This window comes from Coniophora puteana (genome assembly GCF_000271625.1).
Source record: "Coniophora puteana RWD-64-598 SS2 unplaced genomic scaffold CONPUscaffold_1, whole genome shotgun sequence".
NCBI classification, from domain to species: Eukaryota; Fungi; Basidiomycota; class Agaricomycetes; order Boletales; family Coniophoraceae; genus Coniophora; species Coniophora puteana.
This window is the reverse complement of record NW_006913053.1, coordinates 523,414-539,593: the sequence shown is the minus strand read 5'-3', so window position 1 is coordinate 539,593 and position 16,180 is coordinate 523,414. Positions and strand designations below refer to the sequence as shown.

General features: G+C 54.0%; 6 protein-coding genes across 6 annotated transcripts; 3 read left to right on the top strand and 3 right to left on the bottom strand.

Moving 5' to 3' along the window:
* Positions 1–3: 3 nt before the first annotated feature.
* CONPUDRAFT_148175 (PLP-dependent transferase) lies at positions 4–1,893 on the bottom strand (the record flags this gene model as incomplete). Its single annotated transcript, XM_007764812.1, has 10 exons — positions 4–177; positions 232–303; positions 358–493; positions 556–953; positions 1,010–1,245; positions 1,300–1,309; positions 1,366–1,553; positions 1,608–1,653; positions 1,711–1,816; positions 1,874–1,893. 10 exons carry the CDS (start codon positions 1,891–1,893, stop codon positions 4–6), a joined length of 1,386 nt encoding a protein of 461 aa, XP_007763002.1.
* A 227-nt stretch (positions 1,894–2,120) lies between these two features.
* Positions 2,121–4,462, bottom strand: CONPUDRAFT_114149 (glutamyl-tRNA synthetase). Its single transcript, XM_007764811.1, has 7 exons — positions 4,209–4,462; positions 4,071–4,143; positions 3,930–4,015; positions 3,705–3,875; positions 2,756–3,626; positions 2,544–2,701; positions 2,121–2,478 (listed from the first exon to the last, which is right to left on the bottom strand). Exons 1-7 carry the CDS (start codon positions 4,350–4,352, stop codon positions 2,383–2,385), a joined length of 1,599 nt encoding a protein of 532 aa, XP_007763001.1. The 5' UTR covers positions 4,353–4,462; the 3' UTR covers positions 2,121–2,382.
* A 98-nt stretch (positions 4,463–4,560) lies between these two features.
* CONPUDRAFT_94302 (transport protein particle component) lies at positions 4,561–5,951 on the top strand. Its single transcript, XM_007764810.1, has 5 exons — positions 4,561–5,111; positions 5,181–5,298; positions 5,376–5,468; positions 5,531–5,624; positions 5,701–5,951. Exons 1-5 carry the CDS (start codon positions 4,684–4,686, stop codon positions 5,736–5,738), a joined length of 771 nt encoding a protein of 256 aa, XP_007763000.1. The 5' UTR covers positions 4,561–4,683; the 3' UTR covers positions 5,739–5,951.
* Positions 5,952–7,987: 2,036 nt separating this feature from the next.
* Positions 7,988–11,167, top strand: CONPUDRAFT_114144 (uncharacterized protein; the record flags this gene model as incomplete). Its single annotated transcript, XM_007764809.1, has 2 exons — positions 7,988–8,313; positions 10,895–11,167. Coding segments are annotated over 2 exons (599 nt in total), but the record flags the coding sequence as incomplete, so codon positions are not given.
* An 82-nt stretch (positions 11,168–11,249) lies between these two features.
* CONPUDRAFT_86183 (DNA breaking-rejoining enzyme) lies at positions 11,250–12,531 on the bottom strand (the record flags this gene model as incomplete). Its single annotated transcript, XM_007764808.1, has 6 exons — positions 11,250–11,552; positions 11,602–11,762; positions 11,824–12,094; positions 12,145–12,189; positions 12,238–12,457; positions 12,524–12,531. The coding sequence occupies 6 exons, from the start codon at positions 12,529–12,531 to the stop codon at positions 11,250–11,252; spliced, it is 1,008 nt and encodes a 335-aa protein (XP_007762998.1).
* Positions 12,532–13,141: 610 nt separating this feature from the next.
* CONPUDRAFT_68665 (uncharacterized protein) lies at positions 13,142–16,180 on the top strand (the record flags this gene model as incomplete). The annotated part of the gene is made up of 6 exons (XM_007764453.1): positions 13,142–13,351; positions 13,781–13,816; positions 14,755–15,073; positions 15,183–15,410; positions 15,469–15,940; positions 15,988–16,180. 6 exons carry the CDS (start codon positions 13,142–13,144, stop codon positions 16,178–16,180), a joined length of 1,458 nt encoding a protein of 485 aa, XP_007762643.1.

The following is a 16,180-nucleotide window of genomic DNA, read 5'->3' as shown; positions in this document are numbered from 1 at the left end:
GTCTCAACACGGTTTCCTGCACGTTCCAGTCGATGTACCCAAAGAGACTGCATCCACCAGCTTCTGCGTAATGACACAGCCAGACCTTTCCGCTGTCTCCTGATCAGAGTCGCCCTTAGCACCTATCTCGCTCATATGAGGTAACCCAAATGCAGTCTCAAGACGGCGCAGTCCGAGCTAGTTGCATGATGGTTCAGCACTTTCTCGTATCAGGAAATGGTTAGAGCGTACCTGAAGAACGTCGCGAGGGCGGACGAACACGAGTCGGTATCGCGTAGGGTATTGGTCTTGGCCAGTCGGAAACTTGAAGCTCGATCAGAAACGGACTTTATCTTATGCAAGTATACTAGCACTTACCATTAAGACACCGGCCTTCAGCATCTTGCTTGAGAGCGCTTCTTCCTTCTCTTCCAATGTCTTCTTCGTCCGAAAATGATTCAAAACTGATTCGAGATCCATAATAGCAAATTGCCCAGCATAACAAGGTAACAACCTACTCGACGTCTGATCAGTCAAGGGCTCGGCGGTGTAGCGGGATGACACCCTTGCACTCACGGTATCTTGTGGAACCGACACCATGCCACAACCACCTCGAACGCCTCAGCAGTCCGACGCCGGTTCTCTTCCAGAAACCAGTCTCGCCACTGTCTGTCGCTGAGCGCAGCGGCGAAGATGGCGTTCGTGGAACCAGAAATCTGGTTCGACTCCGCAGCAGAGTCCATGAGCTTCACCAGCTCCGGGTTGTGCTGCGAGATGAAGATCCCGATGCACAGGCCTGACGCGCCAAAATCTTTCGATGGTCCTGCGACAACGTGCACGCGTGATGGGTTGCAGTTCGCGAGAGAGAGGAGGTCAAGGGAAAGTGCCGAGACGAAGGGCGGCGGGTGTGGGACGAGCGAGCTCGCATAGACCTGGTTGCCGTATATCTCGTCGACCAGAAGGTGTAGGTCGTACTGCGGCGGCACAGATAAATGATGTGCTCATAGGGCATAAGGGATTTATAGCCGACCTTTTCAGCAAGCTGGGCATACGCGACGATGCTCTCGGTCGGGTATATTGTGCCGAGGGGGTTATGTGGGTTGCAGAGAATGAGGCCGCGTATGGTCGGGCCACCGGTCTTAGGCTCCTTTATGGCTGCTTCCAGGTACTTGACGCTCTCCTTTGTAAGAGGATCTATGCTTGGTGGTATATCTACGACGACCAGCCCAGTTCCAGACGGGTATGCGCAATCACCCCGGAATCCATCTGGGAACCGTTGAGCGACCTCATCCACGGTCACAATCGGTCAAAACGACTAACCGTAGAAGGGCTGTTGGTGAATTTGGACTCAGACATGCTTGTCCAGTAGCCTCAGGTGTGACGCACCGCCGTTATAAGGAAGGCATCTCCGTCTTCGCAGACATGCCAACAAAACTGGGAGATGAGGGAGCCTACGCCTGCTCCAGCAACTGAGTTCTCTTGAGTGACAGGGATAATGGGGTGGAAGGTATCGTTGATGTAGTTCGGCAATGCTTCCTCAGCTGTAGGTGCGAATCCTTTTCGCGTTGTCCACCCTAGCAGTAAACCCTTGTCAATGTATCGCAAACGATGTAAGTGAAGGTACACACGGTATCGTAGATGATCAGGATGAAGATGGGAGTGCTTCTCGGTATACTGTGGACTCTGTATTCAACCCGTGGTTTTGACTGCGGTGACATGACAGAACCGCACCTCCGTAAAAACGGGCGTCATCAACGCGTTTTCAGCGACACCCATGACAAGCAATCCGTCAGGGTTGTGAGTCGGATCGTAGAGCTTCTCGGGAAGCTCCTTCTCCCTATTGTCGTCGCTGAATACACCGCTACGTCATCGGAAGAGGTGCAAAAAACCTTACGTAGGATCCTTCTCAATCATGTGAGCGCGTTCGCATGCTCTCTTGCTTAGAGGTGGCATTCTATGGATGCGATTAATTCCTCAGCAGAAGTTCAACAAAAGATGATGCGAGGTGAAAGGATGCGACAAGCCGGCGGTGTATAGGATGCACGAAGTTTAATAAACACATGCTGAACGTTTTAAAGAGTTAGGTTAAGAACTGGGAAGGTCGCCGCCGTTCGCGATATTTTTGGTTTCCCTGGGTGTCAGAACGTATCATGAGAGCCACTGGATAGACTTGGAAATGCCGACAAGGGGCGAGTATGTCTGTGGCATTCTTCCGATCATAAGGTTTGGCAGCATGAAGGAGAAGCACCGGCAACGTTCCGGTGGCCAGCTTTTTGGGGTATAACCTTCATGAGCGCGTTCGGGCACACGGCGGCGTGATGTTCAAGAAAGTGGTGTTTTGCGATTAACTTCGACTAGATAAGTAGCGTACTGGAATATCGTGGTGTTTCGCCTAGAAGAGGCTCAGGCTTCGTCAGCCAGCCCCTGAGCGCGCTCCAGCCTAGTCGCCGCTCTCTCGATACCAAGAACGCATACGATCTCAGGTACACTCGGGCCAGTCTACGGATTCAATGGTGATCAGTACTCTCTTGTAGTAGAAATGTGAGCCCAAGACCAAGGCATACCTTCATCCCGGAGAGTGCATGCCTAAGAACAGTCATATATGCCTTGGGCTTCACGCCCATCTGGTCAAGCTGCTTATGCAACGCATCCGCTACTTCCCGCGGGCTGACATCCTCCGAAAGCGCGGACACTGATGATGCAGCCTGAGCTACGATGTTATCTGTCACCTTTCCGTTAGCTCCCGGTCTCCCAGAAAAGAACAGATGAAACAAACCGTAGACCTCCCCGTTAATGCTCTTGAGCATCCCCTTCGCCTCGGTGCTCTCATACTCCGGCTCCACGAAGAAAAACGGTGCCAAGCCAGGGACATCTTGCAGATTCGTTATCCTACCCTGGAGGGCCCCTATCACCTTTGCAATATATGGCGCATCCGCGAAGTCCCTCATCACGCCTGGGAACGCGTCGCGTACCGCGGGGACGAGTGAGTGCGCATGCTGCATGAGAGGTCCAGAGGGATCGGAGGGGGCGGACGAGCGCCAAAAGCGCATGAGGTGGTGCTTGTTTAGATAGGAGAGCTTAGATGGGTCGAGGACGTTACGCCGGTGCGTGAGGTGCGTGAGGTCGAAGGAGTCGATGAGCTCGGGGAGGGTCATTGTGCGGGTGCTTTCGGGTGCCGCGTCGGCGATGTTAGTCGACGAGCTTGAGTCCGACTCCGTCCCTGCTTCGCTTCCGCTTCCGCTCGCGCTCTCGTGCGCCGTTCCCCACCCTGCGAGCGCCAGCCAGTTCAGCACGGCTTCGGGCTCCCATCCTCTCCTTATGAATTCCTCTACGCGCACGTCACCCTTGCGTTTGCTCATCTTGCTACCATCGGGGTTCAGTAAAATTGGGAGATGCGCAAACTTTGGTGGTTCCAACTTGAGTGCTGCGTATAGGTCGAGATGCAGTGGCAAGGAAGGGAGCCACTCTTCGCCACGGAGGACGTGCGTGATGCCCATTGCGTTGTCGTCAACGACGCTCGCGAGGTGGTACGTTGGGAAAAGGTCGGATTTGAGTAGAACTGGGTCGGTAGGGAGGGAGGCGTGTGCGTCGCGCAGGTGTGTGAAGACTATATCGTGTGCTGGAGGTCGGGAGGGCAGGTTATCGTCCTGTCAATGCCAAAGGTTAGCAACGCAATGGACAGGAGTGGATAGGGGTCTGGATGAAAGTGAGAGTAGGGAACATACATTGAGCCGCACGATGTGCTTCTCGCCTGATTTAACCTTTCGTGCAACCTCTTCCTCGGTCAGATGAAGACACGCCTTGTCGTACGTTGCATTGGAGCCAGTACGCGCTAGACGCTCGCGTGTGCTTGAGAGTTTATCTGGGCTACAGAAACAGCGATATGCATGACCTGACTATCAAATCGTCCTTAACGAGCGACAAGGAGAACAAGATAAGATATGACGCACATCAAGCAGCTTCCGGGTGTGTGTGTGGTACAAGTCCAGTCTCTCGCTCTGGAAGTAAGGGCCGTGAGATCCATGTCTTTCCGGTCCTGTTCTCCTCTTTTATGAGAATCGTATCGGCGATGTATGCTAACGTAGTCATACCGAAGTCATAGTCGAGACCTGCCCAACTCAGCGCCTGTTGTATGCCGTCTACCGACCCGGGTACATAACGTGTCTAGATGCGAAAATTAAAAGCGCGTCAACGTAGGCCCTTACAGACAAAGAGGAATCGGAATGTACAGCGTCTGTGTCTTCGATTCGAAGTATCCACTTTCCGCCTAACTTGCGTGCATAGAGGTGGTTATACAAAGCAGTCCTGAGTCCGCCGAGGTGCAGAGCGCCAGTAGGAGAGGGCGCAAAACGGAGCAGAACCGGGGCCGTCATGGGATGTGTTCTGTCAAACTCTTCGCGAAGAAAGCTGACTGAAAGTTGGTGTAGGAAGAGAGACTCTTCACTTGGCTGAGGAGGAGTGGATGGTGGTGGATGACATTGACATGCGACCAGTGTCGGAAGCTTTCGCGTTGAGCACGTGGTCCCGACAACAAACCCCTGGGCTTTGGCGGCCACGATCTTGACCTCGAGCTCAGCGTCTATCACGACGCACAAGCCTTCCAACGCGTCACTTATCGTCCTCAAACCCTCAGTCAAATTCGTAGATCCATAGCGTACAACGACATCCCCTTCGATCTTCCCCTAAACATCTGCTTCATCCACAATGTCCCGCCTTTCTCTCCAACAAAACCCTTCTCAGGCCTCCTCATCTCAAGTTGCCACAACCCTCACGTCACTAGGTCAAGAGTCCTCAAAGCAAGTGGATGGCGCTGCCCTGGAATATCTACTCATAGAAGCCATACCTGTGCTCCGCGCTTCGTCAGCCGTCGCGTCTGCACGGCGAAAGGAGCTCGAACGCGAGATGGCCGAGGCGGGTATCATCGTACCTCCACCCAATCCACCTCCTAAAGATACCACGCCAAATCCGACGCCAAATGCGAGTACAACGAACGTGAGAGACTCAGCGGGAAGTGCGCGAAGTGTGGCTGGCGCTGGAGGCGGAGCAGGGGCACCGGTGGACGAGGCAGAGGAAGCTCTAAGGCAAAGGCTGGAGAGCATTGGCATGCATATCGGGGCCAACATTACAGAGCGGTACGTCTATACATTGCATCCCGGTCCTCCTTCTTAAACATGAAACCTATATGCCCTCATGCAATATAGGCTAGCGCGAGATCGACAACCCTTCGGTGATACCCTCGATGTGGTCAAGTTCGTCTGCAAGGATCTCTGGACTGCGTGCTGGGATAAGCAGATAGACAACCTACGGACAAATCATCGGGTGAGCCATGTCCCTTCGACCTCCATGCACATAATGTCCTCGCTCGAAGTATCAATCGGACTGATATGTTCCTGTAGGGTGTATATGTGTTGCAAGATAACGCATTCAAGCCACTCATGCGTCTATCATCGTGGGAGGGGCGCACAGAAGCGCTCCGTCGGGCAAAGACTGTACGTTTGCCTGCTCTACTGTGTATGCGCATATGTTCACCCACGCTCACGCGTTAATGCAGTATGTTGCGCTCCCTGCGGGTATCATTCGCGGCTCGCTCGGACGACTAGGGCTCCCAGGGACAGTGACGACCGACATAACTTCTTTACCACAATGTACGTGACGTCGCTCTCTTCCCTCAACTACCTTCTAATCGCATATACCCATCACCGCACACTCCCACTCATATAGGTACATTTCATGTTAAGCTCCCTAAAAATGCGCAATAGATCCTCTGGGAAGTGGAGTATACCGATATCACCAAACTATTTGAGACATGAAGACAAGGTGCAGTGGAGGATGCCAACAGCCTAACGTACCGTCTGTGGTGCCAGGATGATTGGCAAGTGTGCTGCAATTAGCCATACAGCCACTTTTCGCGACAGTTCCCTCCCTGGTCATGTCTCTCAGGGTCTTGCCTTGAACGCTATCAAACTGTCTGGAAAGGTGGTCCATATCCATACCTCCGTGCTGGCCTCCGGTATCTTTTAGACGATAAACAACCTCCTCTCAATTACACAGATAAGGCGGAACGTTGAGATCAAGCGGAAACATAGGGCGCTAAGAGGAAGACGAGTGCTTCTCGTAAAATTCTCCTACCTTTAGTCACCATATTTTCGCCTCACATGACACGGCGTCCACGACTTTGATCCCGGTGCCGAGCCCGCCCGCAACGTTACACTTCTCTCGGGAAAACGACGGTCCCGCGCACGTGCGTCACGCCGCGCGGCAGGGGGCACGCGGGCGAACCGTCATTCGCGCGACGGTCCCGTCCTCAGGGGCTCCTCGCCCCCCGGATTCCTGGATTGCCTCTGGCTCGATCGACGCCGCCGTCGATGCCGGGGCCCCTGTGCTGCTGCAGGCATTCAGCTGACGCTCTCCCCGACAGGTTCGCCCCTCGATCGATCGGCTCGCCGGCGATTCGCCCGCGCTCGCGGCCCCTGCCTCCCTGCGACCCGGACTCGCTCGAGCCAGCGAAGGAGCCGACCGCGAACGCGACGGACGCGGCGTCAAGGACGCGCACAACGGCAAGGACGACGAGGACAACAACAACGAGGACGGTCGCCCGCCCACGCAGCCGAACGCCCCCACGCCCCCGCAGCCCCTGCCACCCCACTGGCCGCTGGACCTCGCTAGCGGCCCCTTCTGTCCAGCTCCCTCGGCGTCCCGCGCGCTCGTCCCCTTCGCCGTCGACGCGCCCACCCGAGGCGTCTCTCCTCCCCCATCGCTCGCTGCTTCCGCCGCGCGTCTGCGCGTGTCGGACGCCTCCGCTGCCCCGCTCGTCAACGATCGTCTGCTGCCACCTCCACCTCCGCCTTCCCCTTCCCTGCTCCTCGCGCTCCCGTCCCTGTGCCTGCCCTCCCCCTCCCTTCACTTCTCGCTCGTGTCGGTCGTCGCGATCGCCGCCGCCGTCCTCCCCTGGCTCTGCAGGCGCCAGAACCGGGCCGACCCGCACCCCAGTCAACTTGCACGACACACCATGGCCCAAACCGGGAGCACGGCGCCGCCGCCTTCGCTGGGTGGCACCGCTGACGACGTCGTCCAGCTCCCTCTCGGCCTGAGGCGATCTCCCATCGGCGAGTGGGAACTTCAGCAAATCGACTTGTGAGTGATTGCCTTCATTCGCCGCCGCTCCCTTTCAGCTTACCCTGTGCCGCTCAGATCGAGCGCTAAGAGGGCCGTGCTCGGCGAGTGGTGCACTGCACTCAAACTCCCGAAAACTGGCACCGTTCCAGCCCTCAAGACAAGGCTCCGTGACTTCAGCAGGAGCCAGGACCAATGGGAGGCCAGGTATGTCTTTCATAAACACACTTGGCCGGCTCTGTACTGAATGCACGATCACATCAACAGGCTTTTGCTGCCTCTCCGGCGCTCGCACAAAGGTCCGCAGCCCAAGGCCTACGGATCCACGATGTTGGACAGCAGTGTCCCAAGTGGGCCATCTGGCACCAAACGTCCCGGACGCCAATCCGCCCAGCGTCGCCACCTCTTATTTGGAATCAACAGCAGGGCCCATGCAGCTGCCGGGGCTATGCCGCCCTCCGATGCTGCCACGTCGAAGGTTTTTGAGGAGCGGTGCATGGCGGTGCGGGCCTGGGTTAGTTTGCTGGTTACTGGTGCTACGCTTTGCTCATTCTGTCTATTGCAGGCTGAGCGTGTTGTCACTGCAAACCCATATGTTCCCCCCAAGGAGCTGTCACCGCCCTCACACCTGGAGTCGGGCAGCTGCCCACCTACAGCATGTGCGTCAGCTCCCTCGGCTGAGGTGAGTTATGCCTCGTCTGTAGTTCCGTGGCCAGTTGCTGATGCACAGCCCTCTTCATGCAGGGTCTGTTATCCTCTACTATAGTGGAGCAGATCACACTCGGGGTTGCTCAGGCGTTGGGTGGCCCTTCGCAGATGGCTACTTTACCTCAGCTGCGTGCCACCAGTGCCACTCCGACGCCTACACCACCACCACCAGATGCTGCGCCAATGGACATGGAAACAGATTCTGCTCTGTTATCTGATGCCACCTCACTCAGTGTTGCAGGTGCTGCACCATTGCGTGTAGTTCAGATGGACAACGGTGTTGTGGTCCAGTTCTCGGAGCAGGATGTGAGTGATCCCCCTGCTGTCAGTTTTGCGCACGATCTCCCCCGCCTCAATGCCATGTGGGATCACACTGTGCCTCACTGGCAGGGTGTCTCCGAGCTGACAATCCAGCGACAACCCATCCCCATCAAGTACTGGCGGGACGTGTATGTTGGCCGTGACTGGAAGCGTAACCAGTGGCGGGGTTCTTGGGATTCACGCTTAGAAAGGGTGTGCGATGCGCTGATTGCGCTCAGGTAAGATTTCTCGCTTCCTTTATACTAGTAAATACATTAGGAGTACTTCTGTAGCTCCTGTACTCGTATTTAGCTTCTGATTCTCTAATATATAGCCTCTGCTTCCCGAGCCTTGGCCCGGGGCTTCTGACTCCTCTTGTGGTCTATCCGCCCATCTCGTGTCTAATTATCTTATCTTGGCGTCGGCCGATTACATGAACATGATGACAGGCTCACGAACTCAACACTCCCCCTCAAACCTTGGTCCATGCCGATTCTGGGACATGTTTTTCATGTCCCGGCTTTGGGAGAGGTTTGGTGAGTATATGGACTGTTACTGTCTTGTTCTGATAATTTATGTCATCTATGGGTTCTTTATTCATTCTCTTAGTGAATGATATATGGTCTGAAAGTTATTTTATGCTTTCTTTCTTTATATCCATATTTTATGTCTATTCTTTTGTATAATAAACGCGGTGTTTACACGGCATTTTTCGCCGAGCATTTATTCTCTTTGTATGTCTGAATTGACTAAGCAATGGCCAGTTGCTTTTGTAGTCTTTATTATATTTTATTCTTTAGTTTCGCGTGCCAGCATTGATTATTAAGCATGTTCACGCCCACAGTTTGCTATTTCACATTTTATCGGATGCTGGTTCCAGAGGATACAACAGACCCTTTGTCTACTTCGAAGATTTTCTGAACTGTGCTCTGTTATCTGACGAGTTTTCTATTCTTAAAAATTCTCAGCATGCAAGAGAACTTTTTATTTATTAGGCTAAGTCTTTATTTGGGCTGGTATGCATCCCAGCTTTTAGTTTTATTTATATTTCGACTTGTTTATGCCTAGGTCTAGGGTATAATTAGGCCACGCAGTAGCGCTTTTTAATAGCCTTGTTTCTTTGACTCGCAGATTCTTATTTGGTATTTTCGTTACTGAGTTTTCTACTCGGATTTTGTTCTGATTGTGTCTTTAGTGGCCAGATCATCGACGAAAAGAATTTCCAACAAATCATTCTCGCCTATTTTGACGCTGGATCTAATTCTAGCTTTCGTATTTTACTCTAGAATTCTTTATGCCCATTTAAGCAGCTTTTTATATGCCGGTTTCGGCGTGGTATCTAACTACTCCCCCTCATGCCGGAAACCCGGCTGGGAAAGTGCATTAGAGTTCGCTGGGACACTTTTGTATCCTAAACTTTGTATATTTTCGTTTCCATCTCTCATATTTTTAACTCCCCCTGACTTCAGTCAGTATGCTCGGGGGAATAATTTCAGGGACCTGTCTTCTATAGGCTCTTTTATATGATGATTTTTCTGTCTGAGTTTTAAAGCTCTTGCCATATTTGGCGCGCAACTTCAGTCTGACTGTCTCAGCCCAATTACTCGGACTTCTATCTTGTCTTTGGAGTATATATCATCGAGACACTCTATATTTCTATAGATATTTTCTCATTTATTTGAGCACTTTCGAGTGCGACTACTCATGTCTGAGTTTAAACTTTGTTACCATACATGGTATAGAGAGTCAGTCTCATCTTGACTGTTTCAATCTCAGTTTCAACTCTTGCCTTTTTCGGCAAAGAACATGAGTCGGGTTCTCTCTCATGATGAACACAGCTTGTCGAACTTATTCTACAACCTTTCAGGTGTATCTTTTATTTTATGTCTGTCTTTCGTATATATTTTTTAAGAACTTCATAGTCCGTTGGAGTATGTTACAAACGTGTGAACAAATCAAAACTCTGAGGTTTGGGAACATGTGTCATGTTTGTTTTTTCTCGTAAGCAGGACATTGTCTGACCAGTCCGCTTAATGCGTGTCCAAATACCTGCTCCGTAAATAGAGAGTATCTAGTTTTTGTTTGGTCTTCTGCTGGGCTTCTCGGCCTTATGCAGATTCTACTTGGGCAATCTCACCCGAGTACTTCTGTTTTTGTTTATTCACATAAATGTTTATTATGTCATCTACCCATTCGGTAACATGGACCGTCTCAGGGGTATTGCGAATATAATCGCACGAATCTGGCTTTCGCCAGTTTCGTATGGACTGTCTGAGTCCGAACGTGCAAGCACGTGATGTGCTTCTGCTGCCGTTCTCCGGCATGGCCTGTCCACGGTGCGTGAGGAATAGGATGTGGCAAGCGAGGCGATGGACGAAGCGAGGTGTAAATATATATGCGAGTGGGAGCGCGGGGCTCATAACCTCTTGGGATTCACGCTTAGAAAGGGTGTGCGATGCGCTGATTGCGCTCAGGTAAGATTTCTCGCTTCCTTTATACTAGTAAATACATTGGGAGTACTTCTGTAGCTCCTGTACTCGTATTTAGCTTCTGATTCTCTAATATATAGCCTCTGCTTCCCGAGCCTTGGCCCGGGGCTTCTGACTCCTCTTGTGGTCTATCCGCCCATCTCGTGTCTAATTATCTTATCTTGGCGTCGGCCGATTACATGAACATGATGACAGGCTCACGAACTCAACAGGGGTATCAAGAGTCGGTGGGCTGATTGGAAGGTGCGTTGGTCTCGGTGGTTGTTGAGACTGGATTTCTGATATATTACCCCTGCTCCCAACAGGTGCTTGTTGAACACTGGCGTGCTGTGGGACCCGACAAGTTTTGGCACGAGTTCTCACGAGAGGGTCACCGCATGCCCTATACAGTCATTGTCAAAGCCCTTCAAGCAAGGAGGCGTGCGCAGAACAGCATGGATGTGCAGCATGCTCGTGAAGAGTTCCCAGACTTTGAGCAGCAGTTTGGTTATAGGAAAGGTAGCCAGTCTCATGTCATGATCACTGAGGCTGCAGTGGCAAGGCATTACAGGCAGATGAAAGACCAAGGTTCATCGTAATTTAGCTCTTATTTCTAGTTCAGATATTTTAATGCTACAGCACTCGTAATTTACAAACAGTTTATATACACGTAATAGAGCTCTAGGCACACATACAAGACCTACCACACTGGAAGCACTTCTGCACGGGTTTTCTGTGTGGGTCAAAGAAAAACTCGCGGGGCTCGTTAGCATCATTCCAAGAGATGAGATACTTGACAATTGTAAGGTGAGAGAACTCGGTACTCCACCCTCCCCAATCACATATGCGGCGCAGAGGCCAGCGTCGCTCCATGTGCAGCCACTGGCACCCGCCACGACGGAAAGAATGGGTACCGTAAGGCAGTGGATCAATGTTGATGTCGAGAAGGTTGTTACGGAAAAGCTCCAGGAAAAGCTCCGAAGTCTGAAGGACGACATCAGCATGGGACTGAGAATGAGCAAAGGGAACGTACAATGGGCTCATTAGCATGGGAAACACGGTCACCAGAGAAGAACTTGCGAAAGAGGTAGCCATCATTGATTCCGGAAACCTTGATCCATTCCGCAAGTGCACGGACAGGGCATAGGTGCTGCTCCTGCTCATCCAGCACGTGAAGAAAGAAAGGCTGGATGGCTGAGGAAAGTATGAGTGCTCGAGTCACAGCACATAAAAAAAGCAGACAGCAACAACATACCACTGCACTGGTCCGTTTTACGGAATGGCAACGTCAACTTGACCCGGTTGTCGCCAAAGAACTCGAAGTCGCTGACCCGGATCTTGAGCACCTCATCAAAACGTAGAAGGCAGACATAAGCAATGGTGTATGCCGCCAACAGCATGCGTCGTGTGCGTCCGCCTGCCCAGTCATGGACTTCACCATGGCCCTTCCTGGTTCCAGCCTGGTACTCCTTGATCTCCCAGTTCTCGGTGCGGTGGGCATGGTGGTAAAGCTGGTAGAGGATATCCTTGATACCCATGAGCAGATTGTCAATGTGAAAAAGAGTCTGTCACTTACCGACGTTATCGCCCGAGCACTGGTAGCAGCTTCGCCAGCGTGGACCTGAGTGTTAGTGAGTATATGCACAGTGAAAGAACTTGGCTGTCGCACCTTACGGCGTCGCAGGCTACACATGTAGCTGCTGACGTTGCTGGACACGGATGGGTTGCCCTCGCAACGTCCATCGCGCATCTGCCACTGCACATTGCCAAGACCACCGACACGGCCAAAGGCATGTGTCATGGCTGCACGCATCTTCTGCGCATGTGCGTAGGTACGCTGCGGCTGTGAGGGGTGCTTGGGATTTCCGGTGAGATCAAGGGTGTCGCACCTGCATATCAGAGAGAAGAAAAAACGTGAGCAGAGCAGGATGGGGGAGAGATGAGGCTACACGCACTGGTCCATGATCCACGCAACGATAAAGGTCGGCATCTCTGGGAGGGGCTGAGCAGTGAAGATATCACCAACACTGGTGGTGACAAGCGCGTGGTCAAGCAACCACTGCTTGAACTGGGTCATCAGGCTGAGTAGAAAACGCGTGAGGACCAGCAGAGATGTTAAGAAGAGTGGACTCACTTCTGATATTCGCTGTCTGTACGTTCCGTGATGGGCTTAGAGGCGTCGCGCACCACGGACTGGAGCCTCCCAAAAACAAGCGTCTCCTGCTCAGCTTGAAAGTCGTCTGTGATCTCGTCGCTGAGGGTTGAGTCACCGGGGGGAGGGAGCTTCATGGCAATGTGGATGGTGTCGAGTGAGAGCGTCATCCCTACAGGACAGAGGGGGGTGAGCACAGATCAGTGGATGGCAGAGAGGGAGAGGACGTACCTCTTAAATGGTGTCGGCAAGAGGGGCGTGGCGAGCAAGGTCCGAAACAGGGGGGCATCACCATGCAGCGCCGGCTGCTGCAGCACCTGCGATGTAATGGGCTCTCGAGCCAGCCCGCCGCCGACATGCCCATGAGTCTGGCTAGTCAAAGCAGGGGCCGGCCGTCGTCGAGCTCAAGGAGAGGGCAGGCATGAAGGCGGCGTGGTGGGGAGAGCAGCGGGAGGGGCCGGGAGGGGAGAGGGTGGAGAGGGGGCCTGGGGAGGGGCTTGAGGAGGGCTTGAGGACCTGCCTGCTCTCGGGCCAGAGCCCCGCCAACCTGCCTATGGGCGAGACTGGTCAAGCAGGGCACAGCCATCATAGAGCACAAGGGGAGGGGGCGACGTGCGGTTGGGCAGCGCAAGTGCGTGAAGGGGAGAGGTGAAGGGGGGAGGTGCAGGAGGGGGTGACGGGCCGCCAGGGAGTGCCTGCACAAATAGTACGTCAGCCGGATGCATATTAAAAGCCAAGGAACTCACCAGAAAAGCCCCGGGACCGTCATTTCAGGGACCGGACTGTTGTTTGAGACTGCCGGACCGTCATTCTGTAGCCTCACGAAGGCCTTCGCGCCTGGGTTTGGTGGGGAGAGTGCAAGAGCGAGGGGGGAGTGAGCAGGGAGCGAAGCAGGCAAATGACGGTCCCGCTTGACGGACCGTCATGTCACAGCCTGCAAGTTCGCCGTGGACCCTGCCACGGCGAAAGCCTGCCGAGGGATTCACGAGTGTCAGCCCTCCCCGGTTGTGGTCCCGGCCTCGTTTCAAACACACGACGGACGTACTCACCTCTTTACCAGCTCCTGCACATCATCTCCCATCTACCCATGCTCCCGGTGAGTCCCCTTTCCTTTCTTTTGCGCATCGGGTGAGCGTGTTGACGCTCTCGTGTGTGGGCGTTGATCGCGCGGTCGACGGCGGCGCGCGCTGGGGAGACGCGTCGTGTATCGACCCTGCCTGAGCCCTTGGCTTGGCGTGGTCGAGCAGGCGTCCGGGGTGTGGGGAGGTGGATGAGAGGGTAGGGAGGGAGGGGAGACAAGAGAGGGGGACGCGACGCACCAGGTGCGTCGCGCTCGTGTTGTCGCCGTTGTCGCTGCCGCAGAGGACGCGAACGCGAGGCTGGGTGGGGCGAGCATGCTGAGTTCGCCTCGGCTCGGGCCTTGCAGCCGGGGTCCGCACCCGCTGACGTGCGGTCACACGTCACTGCCGTGACACGAACCGTCATTTCGACCGGGTGAATCCCCACTTCTCATACTCTACACAGCCTTTTTGGTCACACTGGCATTACTCGTATATTCAAAATTTCTGCCCGCTTTTATTTGGTTTTTTGTTTGTGGTCTTGATGAGATCCCCTTCAGATCAGATTCACTCTCGATCTGGACATTCTCATCCTTTTTGGGCCACACTCCCGTTGATAAGATAATGGACCCAGAGTTGCCGCTTCGTTCCTTTCCTCCCCTCCTTCTTTCTCTCCCCGTTTTCGGACTGTGGATCCTCGCGTTCGCAGAGATGGTATGTCACTCAAGTTTCCTAACATCAACATCAGCAGTCGCTTATTTCAGCCCTGCCAGGACCCGCCTACACTCTCAATACACTCTTCCCGACTCTGTACCACTGCTCTCCGTATCCATTTCCGCTGTCAACTCACTTGCGATCGCCCTCATCTTCGCTTTTGATGTACAATATGCAGGTACGCTCTCGCTCGCACCCCTTCCTCAGGTCCGCTCCCAAGCTGACGAGCTGATGTTCCGTCACGCTGCCAAGTGCAGCGCAGTCACTCTGGACGGCGTCTCGGTTACCTCCATCGAGTGGGATCAGCGTTCTCCCGCCATGGGTGAACCTGTATCTAGCAGCGCGAGACATAGTCGCAAGCTGGAAGACCCTCGACGGTGCTACCGGACGGACTACATTCGATTACGTCATCGACGCCAGCGGCCGTGCAGGTATACTGAGCACGCAGTACCTCAAGAACTGCAAGCTCAACAACAGTCTCAAGAATGTCGCGCGCTGGGCATATTGGGAGGGCGATGGCATTGGGAAGCATTCTCCGGGGGCGACGCGCGAAGGTAGTCCCTTCTTTGAGGCGTTTTCTGGTGAGCACCCCATTTCTATTCAACCCTCGAGACGCACGAGTGCTCATCAATACATTAGACGAGTCGGGCTGGTGCTGGTTCATTCCTCTGCACGATGGCACAACCTGAGTCGGTCACGTTATCGACCAGGAGATCTCGAACAAGAAGGCTGAGCTCTGCTCTGCCGCAGACCCGTCAGTCACTGAGGGCTTGCTTGGCCACTACCTCACTGAGCTCAAACTTGCACCCCGCATCCTGGATCCCATTGCCGACGGCAAGCTCATCGCAAGCAAGAACGGTGCGGCGACGGTCCGCAGCGCGAGTGACTACTCATACTTGGGTTTGTCCTACGCCGGTGGTACGCGGTTATCTGCTCAGCTTTCTGAAGTGAGGAATGCTGATAGTTCCTCGATCAGCCTTCATCGGCCCCTACTTCTCTTCTGGCATCCGCCTCACCCTCTCCATCGGTCTCTCTGCTGCCGCGACGATCAACGCCTCCATCAAGGACGACATCTTCGAGACCGACACTGCCGAATGGCACACCGCCAAGGTCGGAACCGGGTACATGCACTTCCTGTTTGTCGTCTGGTCTGCATACCAGCAGATCCGGTCGCAGAGCGTTCCCGTGCTCTCGGACGCCGACGAGGACAACTTCGATTGCGCATTCGCGCACTTCCGGCCAGTCATACGGGACAACGCGGACGTGGGCAAGGACATGAGCGAGAGCGAGTTGCAGGTGACAATCGAGTTCTGCATGCAGGGGTACGTCGAGTCGCCGAACCCCGAAGAGCGTGCGGTTGTCAAGGCGTGTGTCGGGGACCTCAAGCTCGAGGAAGCGGTCAAGGCGCTCTACGGAAACCTCTCGGCTGTCAAAAATGCGAGCGTAAAGTACGTCAACGGCATCAACAGCGCTCTGAACGGTAACGGCAACGCAGATGGCGTGGTTGGCAATGGAACGCGATCATGGAGGGGTTGGACGAACGGGAGAAGCGGATCGCGGTGGGGATGACGGCGCGCAAGGTGATGCGCTCCGAGGACACTGAGCATATCGACAACTTTATCAAGGACGAGCTGAACGGCTACCGCATCAAGCTCGTTCAGGGCTCGCTTGGCCTCGAGCAGGCATGA

Coding starts and splice junctions, on each gene's coding strand:
- CONPUDRAFT_114149 (XM_007764811.1), bottom strand. CDS start 4,352: ATGACGGCCCCGGTTCTGCTCCGTTTTGCGCCCTCTCCTACTGGCGCT. Junction 4,144..4,208: donor GAATCGAAGACACAGACGCT/GTACATTCCGAT, acceptor TTTCGCATCTAG/ACACGTTATGTACCCGGGTC. Junction 3,876..3,929: donor ACACCCGGAAGCTGCTTGAT/GTGCGTCATATC, acceptor ACGATTTGATAG/TCAGGTCATGCATATCGCTG.
- CONPUDRAFT_94302 (XM_007764810.1), top strand. CDS start 4,684: ATGTCCCGCCTTTCTCTCCAACAAAACCCTTCTCAGGCCTCCTCATCT. Junction 5,299..5,375: donor ACCTACGGACAAATCATCGG/GTGAGCCATGTC, acceptor ATGTTCCTGTAG/GGTGTATATGTGTTGCAAGA. Junction 5,625..5,700: donor CATAACTTCTTTACCACAAT/GTACGTGACGTC, acceptor CCACTCATATAG/GTACATTTCATGTTAAGCTC.